The 22,629-nt window shown below is 39.8% G+C and overlaps 1 protein-coding gene across 1 annotated transcript in view; it reads left to right on the top strand.

Annotated features, from left to right (window-relative positions):
- Positions 1–19,409: 19,409 nt before the first annotated feature.
- Positions 19,410–22,629, top strand: part of Pah (phenylalanine hydroxylase) — an 82,570-nt gene continuing 79,350 nt past the window's right edge. Inside the window, exon 1 of the mRNA XM_020181087.2 lies at positions 19,410–19,666. Coding sequence (XP_020036676.1) covers positions 19,607–19,666 — 60 coding nt within the window. The 5' untranslated portion in view covers positions 19,410–19,606. The remainder of the gene's footprint in view (positions 19,667–22,629) is intronic.

Genomic DNA, 22,629 nt, shown 5'->3' with positions numbered 1-22,629 from the left:
CACACTCAACACTCGCGCTTACTCCTCTTTGACCCTTCTGCCCTTCACATCTTGGGGCCTCACTGTGACGTCACCCCTATTCTGGTGCCTAGATCTGACCTTCGCGGAAACTTCACTCCCAGTGCGTCCTGGCCAGTCTCAGTCCCTAAGCCTTGATGGCTCTTCTTTATACTCTGCAGAACGCACCAAGTCTGCCATCCTCGGCAACGGCTCCGGGATCTCAAGCTGCTGTGCGCCCTTGGGTGCTGTCCGCGGTCAATTGGGCGAGGGGAGCTACCGGCTGCGGAAGGGACGCAGGCTCGGGAGCCCTGGAGTTCCTGAAACGCTCAGGCCGCTTCCCGAAAGTGGGGGCAGTTTACCGAAGTGACTGAGGTCAGTCGTGTGTCCCCATTGTGTGGCCACGTGTCCTGTGTCCATCATCACCTCCCCAAAGTCCGCGCTCAGCCCGACTCCTTGCGGTGTGCCCCGGGAATGCTTTGGCCTAGGAATCAGCCGGCAGCTGAAAGCGAACTTTACCTTGGACAGTTTACTGGTTAGAGAGGAAGCAACCCAAGCCAGGGCACAGTGACTACCTGGGAAACCAACCCTGCACCCCAGGGCGGGCTAGTTAACTATGTCGCCCTCCCAACTCCCTCCAGCCCGGTTTAACATTTGTAGCAGGAGCAAGGGAACAGTAACTGATTTTCAGTCTTTTTTTGGGTGAGGCTGTGGGGGGAAGAAGTGGTGAGAAAGGAAGAAGAGTGATTTTGCTAGTTAAGTGCTTGAGCCAAGTTGAGAGAAGAGGGGAGGAGGGGAGAGGAGGGAAGGGGAGGGGAGGGGAGGGGAGAGGAAAGGAAAGAGGGAAGGAGAGGGGAGTGGAGAGGAGGGGAGGAGAGGGACTATTGGAATATTCCTTGAGATGAAACCTTAAAGAAGAAACAGCATCAGGAACAGCAGGTTGCTTATGACTCAGGTCTATAATCCTAGCTACTCAGGAGGTAGAGATCAGGAGGATCATGGTTCAAAGCCAACCCTGGCAAATAGTCCTCAGACTCTTATCTCAAAAAATCCCTAGTGGAGTGGCTCAAGTGAAGGCCCTGAGTTTAAACCCCAGTACTGAAAAAAAAAATAAAACAACAACAAAGACAAGACTTAATGAGTTAGTAGTTGTCAAGTGCTCAGAACAGAGCCTGGCTCTGAGCTGGATATGTGTTAAGTATTACAACCATATTGAATATATGCTAATCATCCAAAATGTTAGAAAATACTATTTATATCTAAAAGTGATCAAGTTTGATGTGACTGTTAATTCGTCAAATAACTACAGAACATAATCAGAGATAAATAAGGCACAATCATTGCCCTCCTTACTCTTGTAGGTTACTACATGGAAAAGGAGGTAAGGACAATCCATTAAAACACACAGTGGGACAACAAAGGAGACCCCTCTTGCTTTGTCCTCCACTAGTCTTTGGACTCCCACTGTCCTCCATCTGCTTGACTATCCCCACATAAATACACATTCTAGATAAAAGGTGTGGACTGCAGATCCTAAAGTTATCCAGCCCCTCTTCCACAACCCGGTGTTTGCCTCTGATTTCCTATTAGATCCATGAGCAGACACCAATGAGCAATCACATTCCTGCACACCCTTTTAGCACATGCTAGTGTCAAGTGTCTTCTGGGGAGACAGACTGCAGGAATTTCTGGAACTTTCTAGCTCTGTGACCTCTGGCAAATTACTCATCCTCTCTGAGACTGTTCTGCATTTACAAACTGTGGGAGCTGAGCAAGCTGCCCTCCTCTCCAGCTTTGACTGTATAGAAAATACAAGTTTGACCACATGACCGTCTAAAGAGCAGCATCTTTTGCTTTTCTTTTCTCACTAAGAACCTTTGGGGTCAAATGACGTCATGCTCAGTCTGCTGGATGAGGCATAGTCGGGTTATGGCTCCGAGCGGCCAGAAGGTGGCGTCGTGAAGCCAGCATGACCTCAGCCTGATGGACCAGGGCAAAAGATGAGCAGGTGGCCATCAGGATCCACCTGTAGAGAGGAGAAACGCGCCATTCCTGCCAACAGCTTTGCTTGGGAAATAGAATTCGGCTCTCTGGCTTGTTCCGTTTCATCTGGGATTTGGGAGCCTGGGAAACGCTACATCCTCTTTTACGGGTTGTGTGGGTCGCTCGCCACCTGCCGGTAAATTCTAAAACTGCAAAGGGGACTAAAACCAATTTGGATTCATTCAGTACCACTCAGTTCAATTTTGTAAATCCTATTCCACACAACACGGTTAACCGGTTAACCGTAGAATACCGGTGAGGCCCGTGTCACGTTCCCAACGATGTTTACATTAGGGATATCTGAGATGTTTCTAATATTCAGACTGTGACGCTTCACCCCAGACTCACCAAATGACACAGGAAAATCTGCTCTTTCAACAAACCACAGTAGTCCTTTTGCACTCGGGGGATGCTGAATTACATCTCTAAAGAAATGTGTGGTGATGAGACACAGCTTCCACCGCTTAGACCTGTGAAGAACTAGTCTTTTCTGGTAAAGAAGTTGCACTTGTCCTGTAAGGGTCAGGGAATGCCCTGATGATGACTTTGAGGATAGGTAAGTTATTACAGAGATGGCCTATGATGCTGGCTCTGATGAGTAGTCAGAAACTTCCTTCAGGAAGAAAGGGAACACATGGACAACTTGCCCAGAACCAGGGTTTTTCCCTTTCTTGATTCCAGCAGGCTTTACCTCCACTCCCCTTGAGTGGCCTTTGTTAAGGCTACATCTGGGGCTTTGTATTCTTCCAGAACATCTCCACCTTGGAAACCATAACGTTCCATCCCCCACTCTGTGACTTCATCTTGTGGTTCCTCCTTATCCTCACTTATGCTGTATTTCTCTCCAGTCTCCTCTGTTTCTTCCCGATCTTGTCTCTCTCTTAGTCTGGAAAGTTTGATTACCCTGAAACCTATAATTTCTAAGACACAATTCCACCCCCCCAAAAATATTAAACATGAAAAGCCAACTAATTCATTCCTTGACCTGACCACCTTCAACCCTCAAACCAAATTCCAAATAACAGTAGTTTATACTGGGGACTCCATTTATTTCTTACTCATCTCTCTGAGTTTCACCCAACCACCAAAGTCCCACTGTGATGGCTAATTATATGTGTCAACCTCACTGTTTTGTATTTCTGGTTTTGGCATCATTCACTCTCACACTCAACCCAAAATTCTGGGAGTCATCCAGCACTCTTGCTTCTTATATCCACTCCACAATAACCAAGTCTTAGCAATTATATATATGAATATATATATGTATGTATGCATTTAAGTGTATATATAACATAAAATATATACAAATGGTTGGTGTCCTGTGTTCTCAGGATCTGTGTCTTTCTTTTTTGCCTTTTAATTATTATCTTATTGTTGTACTGGGGTTACATTGTGACATTTGCAGAAATTCTTAAAATATATCATAATTGAATTCACCCCTCCACCATTCTCCCTCCATTCCTGGAAGAGTTTCAACAGTCTCACTTTTCCATTTTCATACATGAGTACATAGTATTTCCATCACATTCACCCTTCTATACTCTATCTTACATCCTCCTCCTCCCACTGGTGACAACCCCCAGACAGGACCTGTTTTATCTTCCTGTCCTTTATTTTTGAAAAAAGACATTTTTGTTTGTATAAGGTAGTTATACAGGAAGTTTCATTGTGATATTTCCATATATATATATGTATTATAACTTGAATTGGTTCATCCCCTCTATTTTTCTCCTTAGTCCTCTTATGGTAATTTCAATAGGTTTAAAAATTACAATTCATTCTTGTATAGAAAGTACGTTCTTAACTTCCTTCTCTTACTACCTCTCTCCTGTTAGGGACCTCTATTTAGTGTGACTGTTTTTCATAATATTGCCTGTATTTGTATTGGGTCTATCTTCCATATATGAGAGAAAACATGCTGTCTTTGGCATTCTGAACCTGGCTAACTTCACTTAAGATGAAGTTCCATCCATTTACCTGCAAACAACAAAATTTCATTCTTCTTTGTGGCTGAATAAAATTCTGTTGTCTATAAATACCACATTTTAAAATCTACTAGTTGTAGGACATCTTGACTGTTTCCATAGCTTGGCTATTGCGAATAGTGCTGCAATAAACATGGGTGTGCAGGTGCCTTTCTTGTAACCTGACTTACATTTCTTTGGCTCTATCCCTAGGAGTGATATTGCCAGATCATATGGCAGTTCTATTTTTAGGTTTCTGAGGCACCTCCATACTGTTTTCCATAGTGGTTGTACTAATTTATATTCCCACCAACAGTGTGTGAGGGCTCCTGGAAACAATTTAAAGAATACAGGAAAACGTGCATATGTTAAATATAAATAATACCCCAAATTTTTTGTTTTATAAAGGACAGGGCTCTAAACCAGTCCCCTGTGGATACAGAAAGAATGGCTGTCTAAATCACTTCGTTCCTATCTATCACAAATATCTCTGCCTTATTTCAATATTCTCCCAACCTGATGTCCAGTTTCCATTTCATCGCCCTCAAATAGCTTCTCTTCACTGTCGCCAAAATGACCTAGTCACATATATAAAAGGCATCAGAGTGCAAAGAAATGGTGCTTGCTATCATATCCCAGGCAGAGTCATCTTTTTCAAAGTACCCCCTACTCGAAACCTTTCAAAGGCCTTCCATTGTTCTTAGGATAGGAACCCAGTACAGTCAGACCTCCTTTTGCATGTACGGCACTCAGTGTGGCATCTGGAACAAGCACTCAATAAACATTTGTGGAATGACTGAGTGGATAGGGTAGAATGAAAGAAATCTAAGTGGTATAAGGAATATGCATCTATGACACACAGTGACACGCAAAACACTTTTGATAAATTTAATGGACTCAGAAAACTATCTTTTCCCGCCTTGTACATCTCTAGCCTCATCTTCCCTTGACCTGGGTTTGCTAACATCACCAGTAATTTTTTTATGAATATTTTTCTAGACTCATGGAAACCAATACGGTCTTGTTTCCAAGAAACACACAGAGCCTAGTGCACAGCAACACCTAATAGTGTGCTTGATATAGATGGGATCACACAATGGAGGTTGTTAACACGTCAGCATCCTTAATTAATATTTCTACAAACGTGTGAGAAAAGGCACAGGAAGAGGAACATGGACACGTGTTGGTGAGTGCTGAGGATTGGGTTGTTTGGATTGGGTGGGCTGGGCTATTGGAAGTCTTGAATGACAGGTAAATGGTTTGAGTAATGGTCTGAGAGATTTTTGTTATGATTAAAATGAAGCAGTGGTATTTTAAAAAATTTTATTATATGATAGTAATACAGGACATTTCATTGTGGCATTTCCATATATATATATATATATATATATATATATATATATATATATATGAACTCCAGTGTGGTTCATCCCCTCCATTAATCTCCCTCTTCTCCCACTCCTCTTCATAAATAATGTTGACAGGTTTCATATTCATATGTGTATAGAGAGCACCTCAACATATTCATCCTGCTTTACCCTCATTTTCCCTCCCTCTTCCATTAACATGAACTGTCTTATATTCCTGTCCTTCATTGTTTTAAAGTCTGTTCATCATTCAGTGGGGTTTTGCCTTGGCATTTTACCTGTAAAAATATTGTACTTTAGTTGGACTGAGAGATCTTTAAGTGGGGAGGTGATACCACCATATCCACGGAATGTAAGTCTAGAGCTATGGAAGTTTGGTTGGAGTGGACAAAGTCTGACTAACACTCCCCCGACCTCCGCCTTTTCTACCATTGCTTTTCATGAGCGGATTTAGTATTCGTAGCATCATTTATTTGTTTCTTCAACAGACACCAGCTCTAGGAGGGGAGGGCCAGGATGCATTTCATTCACTAGCAGTTTCTGGTGCCCAGAACCAGGCCTACCATATGACAGGAGCCTAGTAAATATGCTTGCCTAAGCATTTCTGTTTATCTACTTTAGGGCCAGCATGTGACAGGTTCCAGGATGAAAAAACTGAAAAAAAAATTCCAGTTCCTATATTAGTGTTTTTTTTTATTTTCGGTGCTAGGGACCGAACTCAGGGCCTTGCACTTGCCAGGCAAGCGCTCTTCCACTGAGCTAAATCCCCAACCCCGCTTGTTTTTTTTAAATCACATTCCTTTTTTGCAAGAGGGCAAGCAAAAAGGCAATTCTGAGGTAACATTGAGGGAGGCCAAAGAAAGACCAACTAAATGTCTTGGGGGAAGCTCGGCAAGGAAATTCAGGGAAACAACCAGGGAAGAAGAGCTCCCAAAACAAAGTCACCAAAACTTTGCATTAGAAATAATCCTGACCCTTAGATCACTTAGTGAGGGTTTATGCTCTGTCTGTATGAGGACTGGGCTATGCTTTCTACCTGGGAATTCTCACTGTTCCTTTCTTTTGGAGGAATCATCTGCCTTCTCGAACTATCACCACTAACAGAAGAGCCAGTCAAGGGCACCTCTCACAGTATTTGACCTCTTCCTGGCCTAACACTTACCCACTTTTCTGCCATTGCTGGTTTAAGTTTGCTGGATCAGGGTACTTTCCTTTCTGGTTCACATACTTCCTGTTCAGGGGATGTACCCAAATTTGGAGAACCCGAGGCCTATAAAACTTTGGCGCTCTAAAGAAAGGAACATTTAAAGACTGAATGTAAAACTAGGTTGAAAATGACTCTCTTTAGAACAGAAATCCAAGAAAATTGCACATTATTAAAACCTGGAAAAATGCCACAAATTCTAGATAAATTAATATAACATTTTAATTAATGAATTGCTTGATAAACAGCTACTGCAATTTTTCTATGTTTTTGGTTCTTTCTCTTTGGTCATCTCATAATTTTTACTTGCATTCTCTTTAGAGAATGCAAAGATAATTCATTTTTTCTGTAACATATAATCAAGTTGATTTTTTATTATTGATAGTTTGGATACTAGTTATTGGTAGAACTACTATAGATTTGTGCCATACAAACCCACAAGTTCAAGTAAATTGATTTCACACAATTTTCATCAAAAAAGAAAAAAAGAGAGTGTTTATACTTGGTTATGCTTTATTTTCAAGCATATTCCTGATGAGAAAATCCTGACCAAGGACACTGTGTAAGAGGCTCTCAAGACGTCTCAAGACCTTAAGACCCAGTGATGGTATAGTGGGGTGTGGGACATTCCCAGAGTCCCTTCTTGTATCCAGATGACCACCAACCACTTAACTCATCATGAATGTGGCTGCAAATGATATAATACTATCCACTAAATGCATCCTGCTCTTAATTGCTCTTTTTCTGGATTTGGAAGATGTCTGTGCTCGTAGTATGAGAAGTGCCATGGAGAGGGTATGGAAGCAGAAAGAAACGGCAGTGTTACCTGATCACACTTTAACTGTCTGACTTTAGAAAATTTTACCAAAATTGATGACCATCCAGAAAGCAGATAAACCCATTTCTAGGGTTCCCCTGAGAGTTGTGGATACTTCATAGGTTGCACATCCTAGAGCTTCTGCTTCATTAGCTCCATGATGAATCTGTCCCTGGTGCCTGTAAGCATTTAATAAGCATATTAAATGAATGACCAGAAGAAGGCATGTCTGAACAAAGTAAAGAGTTTTGAATTTGGACAATGCTGTCTTTGGACGAATCAGTTACTGCTCAGAGTTTATTTCCTCATGTTCAAAATGAGAATATTTATCTGTATCATACAGATAATGCACACAAATATTCTGTAAATCCAAAATCTGTAAAATAAAAATAGAGAAATTATTTTTAGAAATGTAACACCTGCAGGAAGGTCTAGATTCTCCTTATTTGACTGAATATCCCAATCAGTCCCAGTTCCATGGGAGGTCTTCTCAATAACCAGCTTAAATAGATCTCTTTGGTCTTTCCATAACAGAGATGGATCTGTGTCAATGGCACTGCCTGCTGCATCTTAGCAGCCTAGGAAGCATCTTTCACTTGTTTCTCAGGCTTTCCCAATATGCCTAAAGTGACTCTTTTCTTCAGTCTTTTAAATTTTTCTCGAATTCATCTATTTTTTTTCATCTCCAGTGTTAGTACCACTTTAGTCCAAGATACTATGGCCATTTTCCCCCTGGAGAACAATCACTCTTACATGGTCTTGCTACTCCTCTATTGATTCCCTACTGTAGCCAGAGAAGTCTGGTCAAAATTCAGGTCTCATACAGCCTCTGGTTGCATCCTCATTGGCTTCTCCGTTCATTCAGGGATTAAAACCCCTTGCTCTCCCTAGCTTTCCAGCTGCATCTTTGATCACGTTCCCCATTTTCAACCACATGACCTATGTAGCCTCTATACCTGGAAGTTTCCAGATTATTCCCTCCTCTTCCTTTTCCTCCTCTTCCTTCTTCTTTTTTGGTATGAATGAGGTTTGAACTCAGGGCTTCACTCTTGCGATGTAGGCATTCTTACCACGTGATCCACATGTCCAGTCCTTTTTGCTATGGTTATTTTTGGAGATGGGATTTTCACGAACTATTTGCCCAGGCTGGGCTTGAACTGCAACCTTCTTGTTCAAGTAGCTAGGAATATAGGAGTGATTCACCGGCACCTGGCTTCCCTTCCTCTTTCATCAAGATATTTTCTATTTCATATCCTTAGATTGCGAAAGCTTCCTTGGAGAAGTTATTAGACCCTCATGTATATCTTTCATGGCACTTTTATGATGACCAATTTGAATTTATTCCAGTAATTTAATTAATGTCCATTTATCAAAAAGAACATAAACCCAAGTCAGGCATTGTGGTGTATGCCTGTAATTGCAGCTACTTTGGAGGTGGAGGCCAGAGGATCATGAGTTTGAGGCCATTCCAGGCAAAGGTAGTGATCATATGCTGTCTCAAAAAATAAACACAAAAGGGATGGGGCATAGTTCAAGTGGAGAACTTGTCTTGCATGTGCAAGGGCCTGGGTTCAGTATCACATAAACAAATAAAATCACAGGAGGCAGTAATAGCCCTGACATCTAGAGCAGTGCCAATCTTAAGCAAGAGCTGAAGCTTGGAATGCAGCCAGCTGCTTCCTCTTGTGAGAAAGACACAGAGGAATTAGAGAAAGAAGTCCTATTCTAAATCAAATCTGTATCCTACCAATAAATTGAGTAGCCCATGGCTTGGTAGGTTGTGTGCCTCAGTGTTTGCCCTCCCAAAGTTTTTACTAGATGAATGATGACTGCAGTCACCAAGATTCAAGCTTTCAAGTGGTCAAAACCTATTGAGGCCCTGTAGGACCAGTGGTCTCTGAATGGATAAGAGTGTTTATATCACCCTCCACTTCCACTAAGCACTTTGCTTTCCCTTGAGAGCCAGAGGGAAAGGATAACGGAGGACTTCCCCAGCCCTAACATCACCACCCTAGTAACCTTCTGGTCATAAGACCACCATATTTTAAACTCCTCATCCATACAATGGGAATACTAAAAACTTTTCTCATTAAACTGTAGGAAAGACTAAGAAAGATAACTTCTGCAATGTGCCTGGTACTGAATAAAGAGATGCTAAATATTGATCATATTTATCCCTATCTCTTCCAGAAGGAAGGTCTCATTTATACCTAACTAGAAATTTGATATGGGTTTGGACAAATGCTCTAGGTAAATTGCCCTTATTGTTGTTGCAGATTTCCTTCCTTTTATACATTTAAATGAAAAAAGATAAATACAACAAACAAAATATCATTCCTAGTCCTACAATCCAGACAAAATTCCTCTTCCCAGTGTCATTTTATTTATTTATTTGTGCATTTATACTTCTTGACATAGTTGTATAATTGGAAATACAAGATTTTATATATTTTGTCAGTAGTTAGCTTAAGGTTGTATGTTTTAAGAGATTGTAGTTTTTCTGATCATAAAAGTGTTTGTGAACAAAATTAAATTAGTTTATCCCCTACTTTTTGGAACAATGTTTTCCTGAACACTTTGGTTCATAATTTTCTACATTTCTAATTAAAGTACTATAAATTGAGCACTTAAAATGCATCAGGTTTTGTGCTTAGTCTTGGGAATTTGGATATACTAAGATTTACTCTCTGGCCTGAGAGTTCTTATTCTAGGAGAGGAAATAGAAGAGTGAAAACAAGACCACAAGAAAGATTATGAGTTTATAGGGGGAATTTCAAGACATTATCTGAGTCAAGGAGGGATGACCACTTTTGCTAAGGGAAAGTGAGTCAGAGAAATCTTTGACCAACTGAGTACTGTGTCAGTCACCTTTCCATCTCTGTGACAAAATAGCTAAGGTAACTGAAAAAGAGGAAAAGCTTATGTTAGCTCATAGTTTTAGAGGTTTTACTTCATGGTTGATTGGCCTCATTGCCTTTGAGCCTGGGGCAACAGAGTACATCATGGTGATAGTAAGTGGTGGAGGAGGCATCTCATCTCATGGTAGCCAGGAAGCAAAAGAGACAAAAGGGTCAGGGTCCCAATAACCCCCTCAAGGGCATATCCCCAGTGACTGAACTTCTTTCTACTTGGCCCCACTTCCCAAAGATTTTACCATCTCCCAATAGCACCATGGGCTGAAGAGCAAGCCTTCAACACATGGTTATTTGGGGACACTCATCCAAACTATATCAAGTGACAGACACTCCTAAGCCTCCCCTAGCTTTGACCTTAGATTTATCTTCATACCAACCCTTACCCTTCTCTGCTTAATTTGTTGTCTTTGTTCTGTTAGTGAGTGGCTTAGCCTTCTTTGCCTCTAAGTGTCTTTAGCTCCTGAGTGACATTGTGTCCTGCTCTTTGAAGCATATGACTCCAATCCTAATTTTTGCTTTGCTACCATAGTTATAGTCAGTGGGCTGGTGGCAAATGTTTAGCCCATGCTGCTCCACCAAAACAAATGGATGCCCCTGACTTGTAGTGTTTGCTAATATCCACAGTGTAAATATTCACATTGTTTAGTATCAAGCTACCCAGGTGATGTCACTGAACAGGCAATTGGAAAAGATGTGCAGTTGCATATTATGTAGTATTTCTACCATACGAAGTCAGTGGACACGAATAACCTTAACAGCCTAGATAATAATAAATGTAGCAGAATAATGAAGAACCAATAGGTTTTGAGTGTTTATTACACTTTAAGTATAATTTATTCAATTGCAAGTTTGCAAAATTTAGGTTTTAATCATGGCTGTATTTATCATCAGGCTCACAAAATTCTTGAAAAATCAGCTCTTGAGAGTCTTATGTACTGCCTTTAGCCCACCATGGGCTAAAGTGGATTATAGAGATCCAGATACATAAAAGTGGTGTTCACCTCTCTAGCCTCAGCTCATATCTCCCATCCCTACTCCAGCCACAACTGGTCTTGGTATAGCACTAAAAAAAAAAATGTTTCACCTACTCACATTTTAGAGATTTTTTTTACAGGTGTTCCCTCTACCAGAAACCCTCTTCTCCAAGATCTTTGCATTTGCAACCTTCTCATAATTCAATTCTCAGCTCAAATGTTAGTTAACTTTTAACCAGCTTCTCCCGAACAGCCTTTTATAATACTTCTTCTTATAACTGTATTACTTCTTGGTCATTATCAATACTGAATTAATTTTGCCTTTTTCTTTTCTTTTGGGTCTATGTGTTTACTGTTTCATGTCCCTAGTAGACTTTGAAATCATGAGAACAGTACTATTGAATGTCCTTATCAGTGCTGGCAAATATATATTCAGCAAATATTTGTTGAATGAGTGAGTGCATGAGTGACAACACACACACAGTGATCTCACTCTGATGCTGCCAAGAAAGGATGCTAATGTCATGACTCCAGAAGCTTCAGATTATACATGAGTATCTTTTTTCATTTAATATGGCTTTGATCAAATGTACTTGATTTACTAAGTGATTTTATTATGACCCAATGTGATGTCTAAATTCTGCTAAAAATTCCTGGAACAGCCAGTCCTAAATCTTATTTTGATAAAAACCATGACTTCATACCTTAATTGCATTTATTGTGTGTGGGCATTGGTTGATCGTGACCTTCAGATTTCTGGTTGTCTGTGGGAAAGAAGACTACAAAGAAGGATACCATGGAAGTGAGGTTTTGAAGTAGTTGACTACAGAGTAAGTATTTCCTAAGTTCTTGTAGTGAGAAATTGCATTGTCTTCTAAATTTTAATGTGTTCTAAGTAGTTCTCAGAGAGAATATCATTCCCTTATATCTTCTGTAGTTATGATTAGATTTGGTTATGAGTGACAGACCCTTCAAAATAATGGCTTTAAACAAAATAATTAAATTTTCTTGTATATCAAAGCCTAAGTCAGCTGCTGGATGATGCTCCATGGTGTGAAGAACCAGGCTCCTTGAAAAGGTAGTCTAAGACATGTAGAAATTTCATGAAAAATGCCTCTCAGTGCTACCCATTTTGAAATACTGTGTGTATGAAACTAGTTATATATTTAAGGGACTATCCAATTTTTTTGAAAATCACAAGCTTAGTTATACTACTACAATACTAGGTTAAATATTATTGTTTTGTTGTTGCTGATTTGGACTTTGACATTTTCTGTACAGGATGTGCTAAGAAATACTGAAATCCATTTTATAATGCTCACTCAGCACTCTCTTTAAGGTCTTTAAGGGGAGACTAGAAGATTAAAACATGACTAGGAAGAGAGAATTTCATTAGTGAGATATTTGCTAGTGCACTGTAACATTTCTTTTTTCTTTCTATTGGAATAGGAAGGGTAGATTCTTCTTCACCTTACATCAAGTTAAGGAGGTTAGATGGGACCTATGAGAGACAAAGGCCTATGTTCTCTGGAGTTTTGGGGCTGTAGAGACTGTGCCTAACTCATATACAAAGGCAAGAAACTAGTTTCTCTGAGTCCTGAGCCTATGCTCAGACTACGCAGATGGCCATCATGAGAACAAACTGAATCCCACAATGGCAAAACAAAGGTACATTTTTCTTGAAACAGACCCCACAATTTACAGTGAAGTAGGTCTCTCTAAGTCAGGGAGGCTCACCTGAGCCCTGGAACTATGTTTAAAAGCCTTCAGTGGAAAATCTCAAGGCACAAATAAAATATTCCATTAAGTGAATATTCTGAATTTGGACTTCTTTTTTGATAACAGAAGACACCAGTACCAGGTTACAACTGTGGTAGGGGTTAGGGAGTAAGCCTTGGAATCTGTCCTGCCTGGAGATTTCAAAAGTAAAGGGCAAGGACATAACCCGAGGTGTAGTTCACAAGAGAGTAAATAGAAACTACATTTCAATGTGTGGAAATCCTTGCTTAAAGTAAGAGATCCTATTCTAAACTCTTCTGTACGAGGTTTTCCCCCTCTATATTGGTGAGGATTAAAAAATACAGTAAATTCTTACAAATGGCTAAAGGCCATGTGTTTGCATATCTAACATTTGTCTTGGTCCCAGAGCAATAAGTTCATAAATGTTCTTGGTTCAGGGGTTTACATTAGCCTGAGAGATTGGATGTGGTAAGTGGCACGTCTGTTCAGGTCTCAGGAGAGGCTATTCTATACCCTATTTATCAGAGTTTCCTTATGTGACTGAGAAGAATGTGTTATTTCTGACCCAGGTGTGTTGTTCTAGGCAAGACTCTGTCCAGAACTACCTGGTCTCATGTTCATCAGGCTGGGTATGAATCAGGGAGCTGAGATTCCAAGTCTGATATTTCTCTCAGTCATTCAAATGTTGTCAGCACAGTGGGGACTCCTCGGTGAAGACTGCAGACTGGAAATTTACCATCAGCTTATCCTAGATTATCTTGATGACCTTTTTTTCTGTGCATACTGACTTAGCAGACCTGTTTGATTTACTCAACAGATGCCTAGTTTTTTGAATCTGAACTTACTGATATTTGTCAGTATTGACATATGCAATCTCACATTGTGTTGAAATGGGTATAGGAAAAAAGACTTGTATTTTTCCAAGTAGACAGTAAGTTGGTAGAACTCAGAAATAAAAAGGGAAGCTAAAAGGATCTTAAGTGCCCTTTAATTTAAATAATATACTCTTTGCAACTCAGGTTATTGAGAAAATTAGATTTAAAACTTCAAACTTAACACTAGTAAAAAGAATGCATCGAAGTAAAGGGACACAGCTAAAACAGGGCTTAGACATATTTCCTTTAGAATATATCCATCAGGAAACAGAGCAGGTGGAAAAGAAATGACTTCAGTGTTCAACCCAAAAAGTTGTGAGAAAATCAACAAGGCAAAATGAAACCAGAAAATAATAAGGAAAAGTACATAGAAATCACTAAAGGAAAGTAATGTAAACATTAGACAAGATCAGCTTTATGAAATGCTGATTCTTAACGGACAAACATCAGGCAAGATGAAAGAAGGTACAAATAGTGAAATCCAGAATACAGTAGGGAAATAAATATAGACACAATAGAGCTTTACAAGTAAGAAAATAGTGTTATGAACAGTAATATGTCTATTTCATGGGAGCCTTAACAAATAGAAATTAATTAAATGAGAAGAAATAGAAAACATGACTAAGCCAATATGAGACAAATTGAAATGTCATTTACTATTTTTTTGCTGCCCCTCCCCCTACTTCCTTTCCAAATTTCAGACCCAGTGTATCTACAAGAGAGCCTACTAAATAATTTCTAAATTCTATAGGTTATACTAAAAAATTTAAAAATAAGGAAAGATATACAACTTCTTACTTAAAACTACTGTAGCCTTGATTTCAAAATGAGATAAAGACAATAGAAGTAATGACATTTCAGTAATGAATATAAGATGGAAAAGTCCTACATGAATATGAGCCAAATATGCTTAATTGTGTACTAAAATTAATACATTCAGAACAAAATAAGGTTTATCCTGGAATGCCAGGATAATTTAACATCTGAAAACTCTATTGAGGTAATTTTGTCATTTTAATAAAGTAAAAAAAGTAGTCACATAATATTCTCAGTAGATGTAGAAAAGGCATGGTCTAATCTATACTGACGATAAAAACAAACACACCTCAGCACCCTAGAGAGAGAGGATCTTGCACTTCGGTGATGGTTATAACATCAAAAACATGCATCAAGCATATTAATGGAGGGCTTTATTGGCTGCATTAATAGTAAAATTGAGATGTAGCATCTATGCCAACTATGACTACTACTGTGTATACAGTGTGCCCAGATTAGCCAATAAATCCAGAGCTGGACCAATCAAAATTTCAGCTGGCCCTTGGAAGAATAAATGTGCATAAATAAATAAATAAATAAATAAATCTTAAGGAGAATAAGAGCAAGAAGGGGGACTTGCCAACCAGATAGTAAGATATATGACCAAACATTACTGTAGTAATAAACTCATGATGATTATGACATGAGAAGATACACCATAGAATAGACCAATGGAGTAAAATGAAACTCAGGCTGACTCAAGTATAAATGGGAGCTTGATAAATTGGGCATGTGGTACCAAAAGTCAAAGAAGTATCTTCTACCATGGATCTCTGAAAAGAGATCCCTTCATCTCATCTCAGACATAAAAACTGTCAATGGGTAAAAATCTCTGTATATGGTGTTCACTCAGGATGTGGAGAAAGAGGAAAAACAACTGGGTTTTTATATAGTCCACATACAACAAAGATACACATAGATTAAAGATCTAACAATGAAAGGTAAACCTGTAATGATGATAGGAAAAAGAAGGACAGAATATCTCTGGAAAGGATTCCAGTTCACAGCAACTAACAGTGCTGTATGGGGAGGTGGCAACTTCAGTGACTAAGAAAAGTACATGGTTAATAGCTATGCTATAAAAACCACTGCTGCAAATCAATAAGAAAAAAAAAAGGAATCATAATAGGAAATATGAGCAAAGCATATGACCAAGAACCATTTCCAGCATGAGAAATCTAAGAGTCAGTGTATAAAGAGATGCTCTAATTCATTAGCTATAAGAGAAATGTGAGTTTAAAATAGCAATGAGGTACTGCTTCATGCTGATCAGATTAGCAAAACTAAAAAAAAAAAAGTATGACTTTTGGAGAACAACAAGTCCTGTGAATACCCAGCAACTGGAACTCTTTTGCCTGCTATGGGAGTTTGGACCGATACTATCACTTTAAAAGACAATCCGGCAGTACTTTGTGAAATTAAGAATGTATGTTCAGTAGAATTCAGACCCTCACTATACTACCCCAGAAAAATTCTCCTTCAGACCAGTAAGGGGACGAGATTGAGGATATTCATCCTAGCGTTGTTTGGGTTGGTGGAGAGTTATATTCAACCATGTGTCCCCTTCACTGGAGAATGGAGTAGTCAAATAGGTAGATATACACCAAGGAAGATTCCACATCAGAACAAGCAACTAAGCAAAAATCCAGATAAACATTCTGCAGCATGCTACATCCTAAGAAGACAATTGAAAGAAAAACATTTGGAGCTATCGTACATCTATACACTATAATAAATCTATAGGGCAACATCACACAGCCATGAAAAACATATACAACCACAAACCTATATATTTTATAATACATATAATATTAAACACATTAGAGAAGTTGCACCTGGGGAAAGGTGATGGGAGTGAGAAATCAAGATAAAAGGGAAAATAAATAAAATGAGAGGGGACTTGGTGGGTTTGATTATTTGTCATGAACCCATGGATTATGATTAACTCAACTCTCTACACATGAGATTAAATAAGGAGTCGATAAGCCAGCAACGGTTGGGAAATTTTCAACTTCCAAATCAGTGACAGTCAGCTCTCAGGCTGCCAGGTACAAAACTGGCATGTTCATCTTGCAACATGGTGCCCACTTGTGCATGGCTATAATAGAATCTCAGTGGTCTATAAACTGTGAGCAATTCTAGATTTGTACTTTCAATGATTTTCTTAGCACTCCCTTGTTATTTATAGCAATGCATTTTATTACATTCAGCCATCTACAAAGTTTATGTCATGATCACATACTAAGTGAATTTTATCTTGGCTCATAGATAATTTTTAATTTTATTTATTTTTGGTGGTACTGAAGTTTGAACTCAGAGATTCTCATTTGTGAGGCAAGCAAGCATTCTATTGCTTGAGCCATGACTCTAGCCCACTTTGCTCTGGTTATTTTTGAGTTAGGGTCTTGTTTTTCTCTGTGATCCTCCTATTTTAAGTTTCTCTTTATCATTGGGATGGCAGGTACCCACCACCACACCCAGCTTTTTCCTATGGATGTGGGGTCTTGCAAACTTTTTTTTGCCCAGGCTGGCTTGAAACTGCAATCCTCCTGATCTCAGCCTCCCATGTATTGTTGGGTCACTGTACCCAGTTATTGATTAAGATGGGATCTCACAAACTCCTTGCCATAGCTGGCCTGAAAACTGAGATCCTCCACATCTCAGCCTCCCAAGTAGCTAGGATTATAGGCATGAGCCACCAGCATCCAGTCAGAATAATTTTTAAAAGAGATCATTAGTGGCTTTTTTTCTGTTTTTGTTTTTGCTTTTTGAGATAGCAGACAATTAAATGTGCTTTGCTTTCAACCCAGATCTGGGGCATCTTTAAGTAAAACAGGATTAAGAATTCCATTTTTAGCTCCTATATGGAGAGAAAACAAGACTATCATTTTGTTCTAAAAATCATGTTGTGCTCATTTTTATCAAGAAAGAAGGAGTGTTTAAGAGCCAGGGACTTGGAGTCAGGTCAGGCATTATTTGAATTTGAGCTATTGATTTGAACTTCCTGGGTGTCTGTTGCTTTATCTATTCAGAAGAGACGCATTGTTCCTAAGATTGTTGAGAGGCAGAAATGACATCACGCATGTGGAGAGCTTGGCACAGTGTGCATGCAAATAAATGTCTATTACTGTCAGCCTTCATTTATGGTGTGCATGTTACATTTCAGGTGCTGTCAAAGTCATTGCACTCTGTAGTACGCCAGTAGAACTAAGGGATGAAATGATGCTTGTAAGGTAGTCCTAAGGCTGGGGAAAACATTACATTTCACATCTAGTACACTAAGAGAATACTGGAGTCAGATAAAGGATACAGACTCTTCTGAGGGTTAAGTCTAGATCTTGGTCTTCCATGTTCAACAACATTGAACTTCCAACTTACCATAGAGCATAGTACTCATAGGACTCTTTTGGGATAGAAATTGTACTTACTGTGCTTGTTCTTTTAGCAGTCAGTGGAAAGCTTCGCACATTATACACATTCAAGGATTCCTAAACAATAACCCTTAAATCCCCATTGTAATAATAAGAAACCAAGGCATGTACTTGAGTAAAACTGCAATGCTAATCAGTGGTCAAATCAGGAATTAACTTGGAATCCCAAGCCTAAGCGTTGATTTTCTTTCTTGGCACATTCTTTGTTATTAGGTCAAAGGATTGTGGGAGGGTATGGGTGGATTTCTAGGACTGTCTATTATTGGCTTGTTTTCTTACAGTCCGTTAGCCTCACCTAGGTAAATATTAAGCAGGCACACAACGCCCCTGACTCTTCACATCTTTCTGAAACTCCAACTGTCCAAGTGTTCTTCTATATTTTGTTTTTGTTTTTCCTGCTACCAACTAATGCCTCACCTTTGCTTCCTCATCTGAGAAATGGGATTCATGACATCCTCCTGCTTCCTTGAAGATCACACCCCAGCCTCCACCAACTTACTGTTAGCTTGTGACCCTACTTCATATTCTCCATAAGTTTTAGCCCTACCTAAATGTATCTATTTCATCTGCCTACTAGAATGGCAGCATGACAGAGAGACAGGGTCTTCTATTTTGTTCCCTGCTGTATCCTCAATGCTTAGAACACCACCAGACACATAATATACGTCCTCAATAACTATCTGTTGTCACATGTATGAGGACAAACTTTTGAAAAATGTCTTCCATTGACTAAGCATTCAACTATGTAGCAAGAACTGTGACAAATGTTTAAGGCCATGCCTCATTCCTATAACATTCATACTTCAAACACCCCTGCAAGGTAGCTCTACTACTCTTTGTTCAGCGTCCCCATCTCAAGAACCGATGGCGTGATTTCAACCCAGGTGGTTCTCATCCTTGCTCCATTTCTGCTGTCCTCAGCTTCACAACATCATCACGTGTGCTTTTCTAAAGACAGTGTGTGCCAAGGCATTGTGCGTTTGTGCTGCTTCTATTGGCGAAGCGGTAATTATTCACATAACTTATTATTAGGTTGTCCCAGGTTGACTCCAATTGCAAAGAGTTCACATGCCAAGCTCCTGAGAGTCCTGGAAGTGCCAAACTTATCTAATTGCCAGAGCGCAGGTGGCCCTGTCCTCTCTGGATTTTTCCCTCTATCCAGGGTGTTCAGGGCAAGCTGCCAAGCATGTACTCCTGTGTCTGCCAAGCATGTACTCCTGTGTCTGCCACATCCTTCCTGACTCCTCTCCTCAGAACAAGCAAGGACAGGTGACCTGGAGCTGGATGCTAGCTGCTCTGGCCCACTGCATCAGGACAACGCCCACTGGAGGCGTGACAGAGCCAGCTACTCTGCAGGAGACACCCTTTGGAACCTCTGCTCCCTGATGCCTGGTTAAAATCTTCAGCCCCATATGCTAGCACCTGCCATCTAGACTGAGAGATCTCACTTGCTGGGTGCCAGCATGTCAGCTGTGATCTTGGAGAACCGAGGTGTGGGCAGAAAATTTTCTGACTGTGGACAGGTGAGCCAGGGTGGGTCTCAGCTACTCAGGAAGATTTGGCTCCCCAGCTCTGAAAGAGATCTGAGAAATACTGACGTTTCCAAGTTTCATAAGCCCAACAAGAAGGCTGAATTTATTTGAAATGATGAGAATGTGCTGGAATCAACAGATAAGATTGTCCTCAGCCAGTGTTTCCAGGTGGAAGCACATCTCTCCTGTGTGTTTTTCAGGGGGCAAGAAACCTACTTAGGGGGTTGAAGATCTGACTTCCAGAGCTACCACCAACTAGCTGTGTATTTTGGATAAATCACTGTCTTTCTGCTATCTGTTTTGTCTTCTATATATTGAAAGGATTGGTCCTTAATGATCTGAGGTGGGAGATGGGGATCCTTCTAGATCTCTTCTGCGATATTTATTCAACACTCTCAGCTGGTTATGGAAATGGCAAACTTGTAAGAAAACTGGATCAGACTTTCTCTTTGGGGAAGAAGATGAGGTATGAATAGAATTGGGAGACTTATTCAGATCTGGGCAGGTAGAAACTAAGCAGAGAGGAAAATAAACAAGAGTCACCCCTAAATGTGCCAGAGGGGAATCCATTCTCCAGGATTTGCTGACCTCTTGAACAGTTGAGGATCACATTCTTTAACTTGATTTATGTACTCATCCAGGGCAGAAAATCATGCTGCTAGACTCTGAAATTCGGACCTTGCAAGTGAGCTAAGTCTGCAGGCACCTGTCAGCTGTAGGACTAGGGAGGCCCTTGTCTGTAGAAAACAGGATGTGTGGAAAGAAGAGAAGAGTTGATGGTAGAGTTAGTATAACTGAAGGGAATACAGAACTCTGGACTGGCTCTTTTTAGATCCTAAGAGAAAGACTTCTGAAAATAGTGTATGTTACTTGGGAGTGAGGAGAACTTCATATTGAAGAGGGGTGGCAGGAGAGGTAGATAGGTTCCAGAACAGATCCTGACTGTATCCTCCATTGAGCTCCTGGCTGCTGGCAATGGGATCCCCACAGCTATGAAATGGGGTCAGGGTGGCAATCTAGTGGGAGTGCCATGGGGGCTGAAAGTTTTATTTATAGAGCACTTAGATGATCGAGAACCCACAAACTGTCATTACCACTGATAGGGTCATGAGTAAAGAGCATTCCTTGGTACAATCTCAGCATCAAAAGCAGAGTATTTCACTTGCAGAGTCTTGGATTTGTTCATTTGCAAAATAGGAATAAAAATATCTATGTCCTAGGGTTGGTATGAGAATTAAATGAAACAATGTCTACAAATACCTTAGTACAGTTCCCGGAGCATCAGTGTATGCCAAGTCAGAACTGATTTGTTTGATCAACAAAATGCATCTCAGACAGAGGCAGGAAGAATGGGCAAGGAGGCGGGGACTATGCCAGATGTGGCCTAGTCATGGAAAGTCTGCTGGACACCTGAGTTTCCATCTTTGATCTACCTAAGCCATATATTGAAAAGTCACTTGATTGGAATGAGGAGGCCTAGTTTGGTATCTGTAAAATTGTAAAATCTTGTATGGTTCCGAAAATAGTGGGCGCCTAGTCAGTGGCAGATCCTAGTGTGGACACTAATAACAACACAGGTAATAAATGTGAATTTGCAAATATCTTTTGGGAAAGTCATAATTTAAAAACATAGACTGCACATTTATCAGTGTTTTTGAAATTTCCTATGGGAAAAATTATCTAGGATAGTTTTGAAAATGCAGAAGGACTTGGCAAGTCTCTGTTAAGGCATGTTTAATACAGACCACTGTGAACAAAAAAAAAAGAACCAGATTTCAAGGTTATCTATGGGGAGGATGGCATTGGACTTGGTGATTGACTAGACACACACAGAAGTGGGGTGACGTTGGGGGTGATGACTGGCTTTCAACTCAGGTGCATTCAGGTTTGAACTGCTCTAGTACAAGGTGGCATCTATTGAGATGTGTTGGGAATTCATTACTTTTCTTGGAGGTCAACAGGAAAAGGAAACTTGCCAAGTGAACTAGAAACAGGGAAATCCTTTGTCATTTCAAGACAACTGGAAAGGGCTAAGGGCTCAATGTTCTCTGGTAGGAAGAAGAGACTAAGGTCAGAGCCTACCATCTCTGGCAGGGTTTAGAAGAGAGAGGGGGAGGGTCTGCAACAGGCTGTGATTTATACCTAGTATACAGGATTTAATGTATGGTTCAGATACTAGCTCCATTACTAACTGCATAATGATGGGCCAGTTACTTTGCCTCTCTATGCCTTAATCTTGTCACCAGTAAAAGGGGGAACTTGGTACATAATAAAACCTGTCTTCTAATTGTTTTCAAAGTTGAATGAGATAATCCAAATCAATACCTAAGACCTTTTAGACTCTTAATAAATGCTACATTAATTTTTAAAAGAAAGATAGCATCATGGTCCAAACAGGGATATATAACAGTTCAATCTTCTAATTTATTAGAAATTCTCTATAATCCCACATGCTGATAAATTTGATTCTTCCCCCATGCTCCTTTTTCATGTGAGATTCTGGGAAAATTTGAATTTTCTGAATTGAAAGAATTTTGTCCTAAAGGTCATCAGTATCATGCAAGGTTTATTAGTTCAAATCACTGATAAGAATCTGTCCAACACAGCTTCTTCTCACGGAGATGATGTAATACCCATTTCATTAATGTCATTCACTTGCTTACAAGAGAGGAATTGTTCTGCAGTTTCTTCTTCCCAGTTTTAGGAATATGATATATACTGGTGGGCACACATATAATTTTATTTTATTTTATTTATTTGCATTTTTAGTCGGTACCTTTGGACCTATGGACCTGACTTTTTTTTTTTTTTTGTGATGAGTGGGGGTACATTGTGGCATTTACGAAAGTTCTTACCATGTATCAAATATATCATAGTTGAATTCATCCCCTCCATCATTCTCCTTTGTTCCCCACTCCCCCATTCCTGGATTAGTTTCATTAGGTATCCTTTTT

The sequence above is a fragment of the Castor canadensis genome, chromosome 8 (assembly GCF_047511655.1).
Source record: "Castor canadensis chromosome 8, mCasCan1.hap1v2, whole genome shotgun sequence".
Taxonomy (NCBI): Eukaryota; Metazoa; Chordata; class Mammalia; order Rodentia; family Castoridae; genus Castor; species Castor canadensis.
Note: the sequence above shows the minus strand (reverse complement) of the source record. Positions and strands in the feature narration are given on the sequence as shown.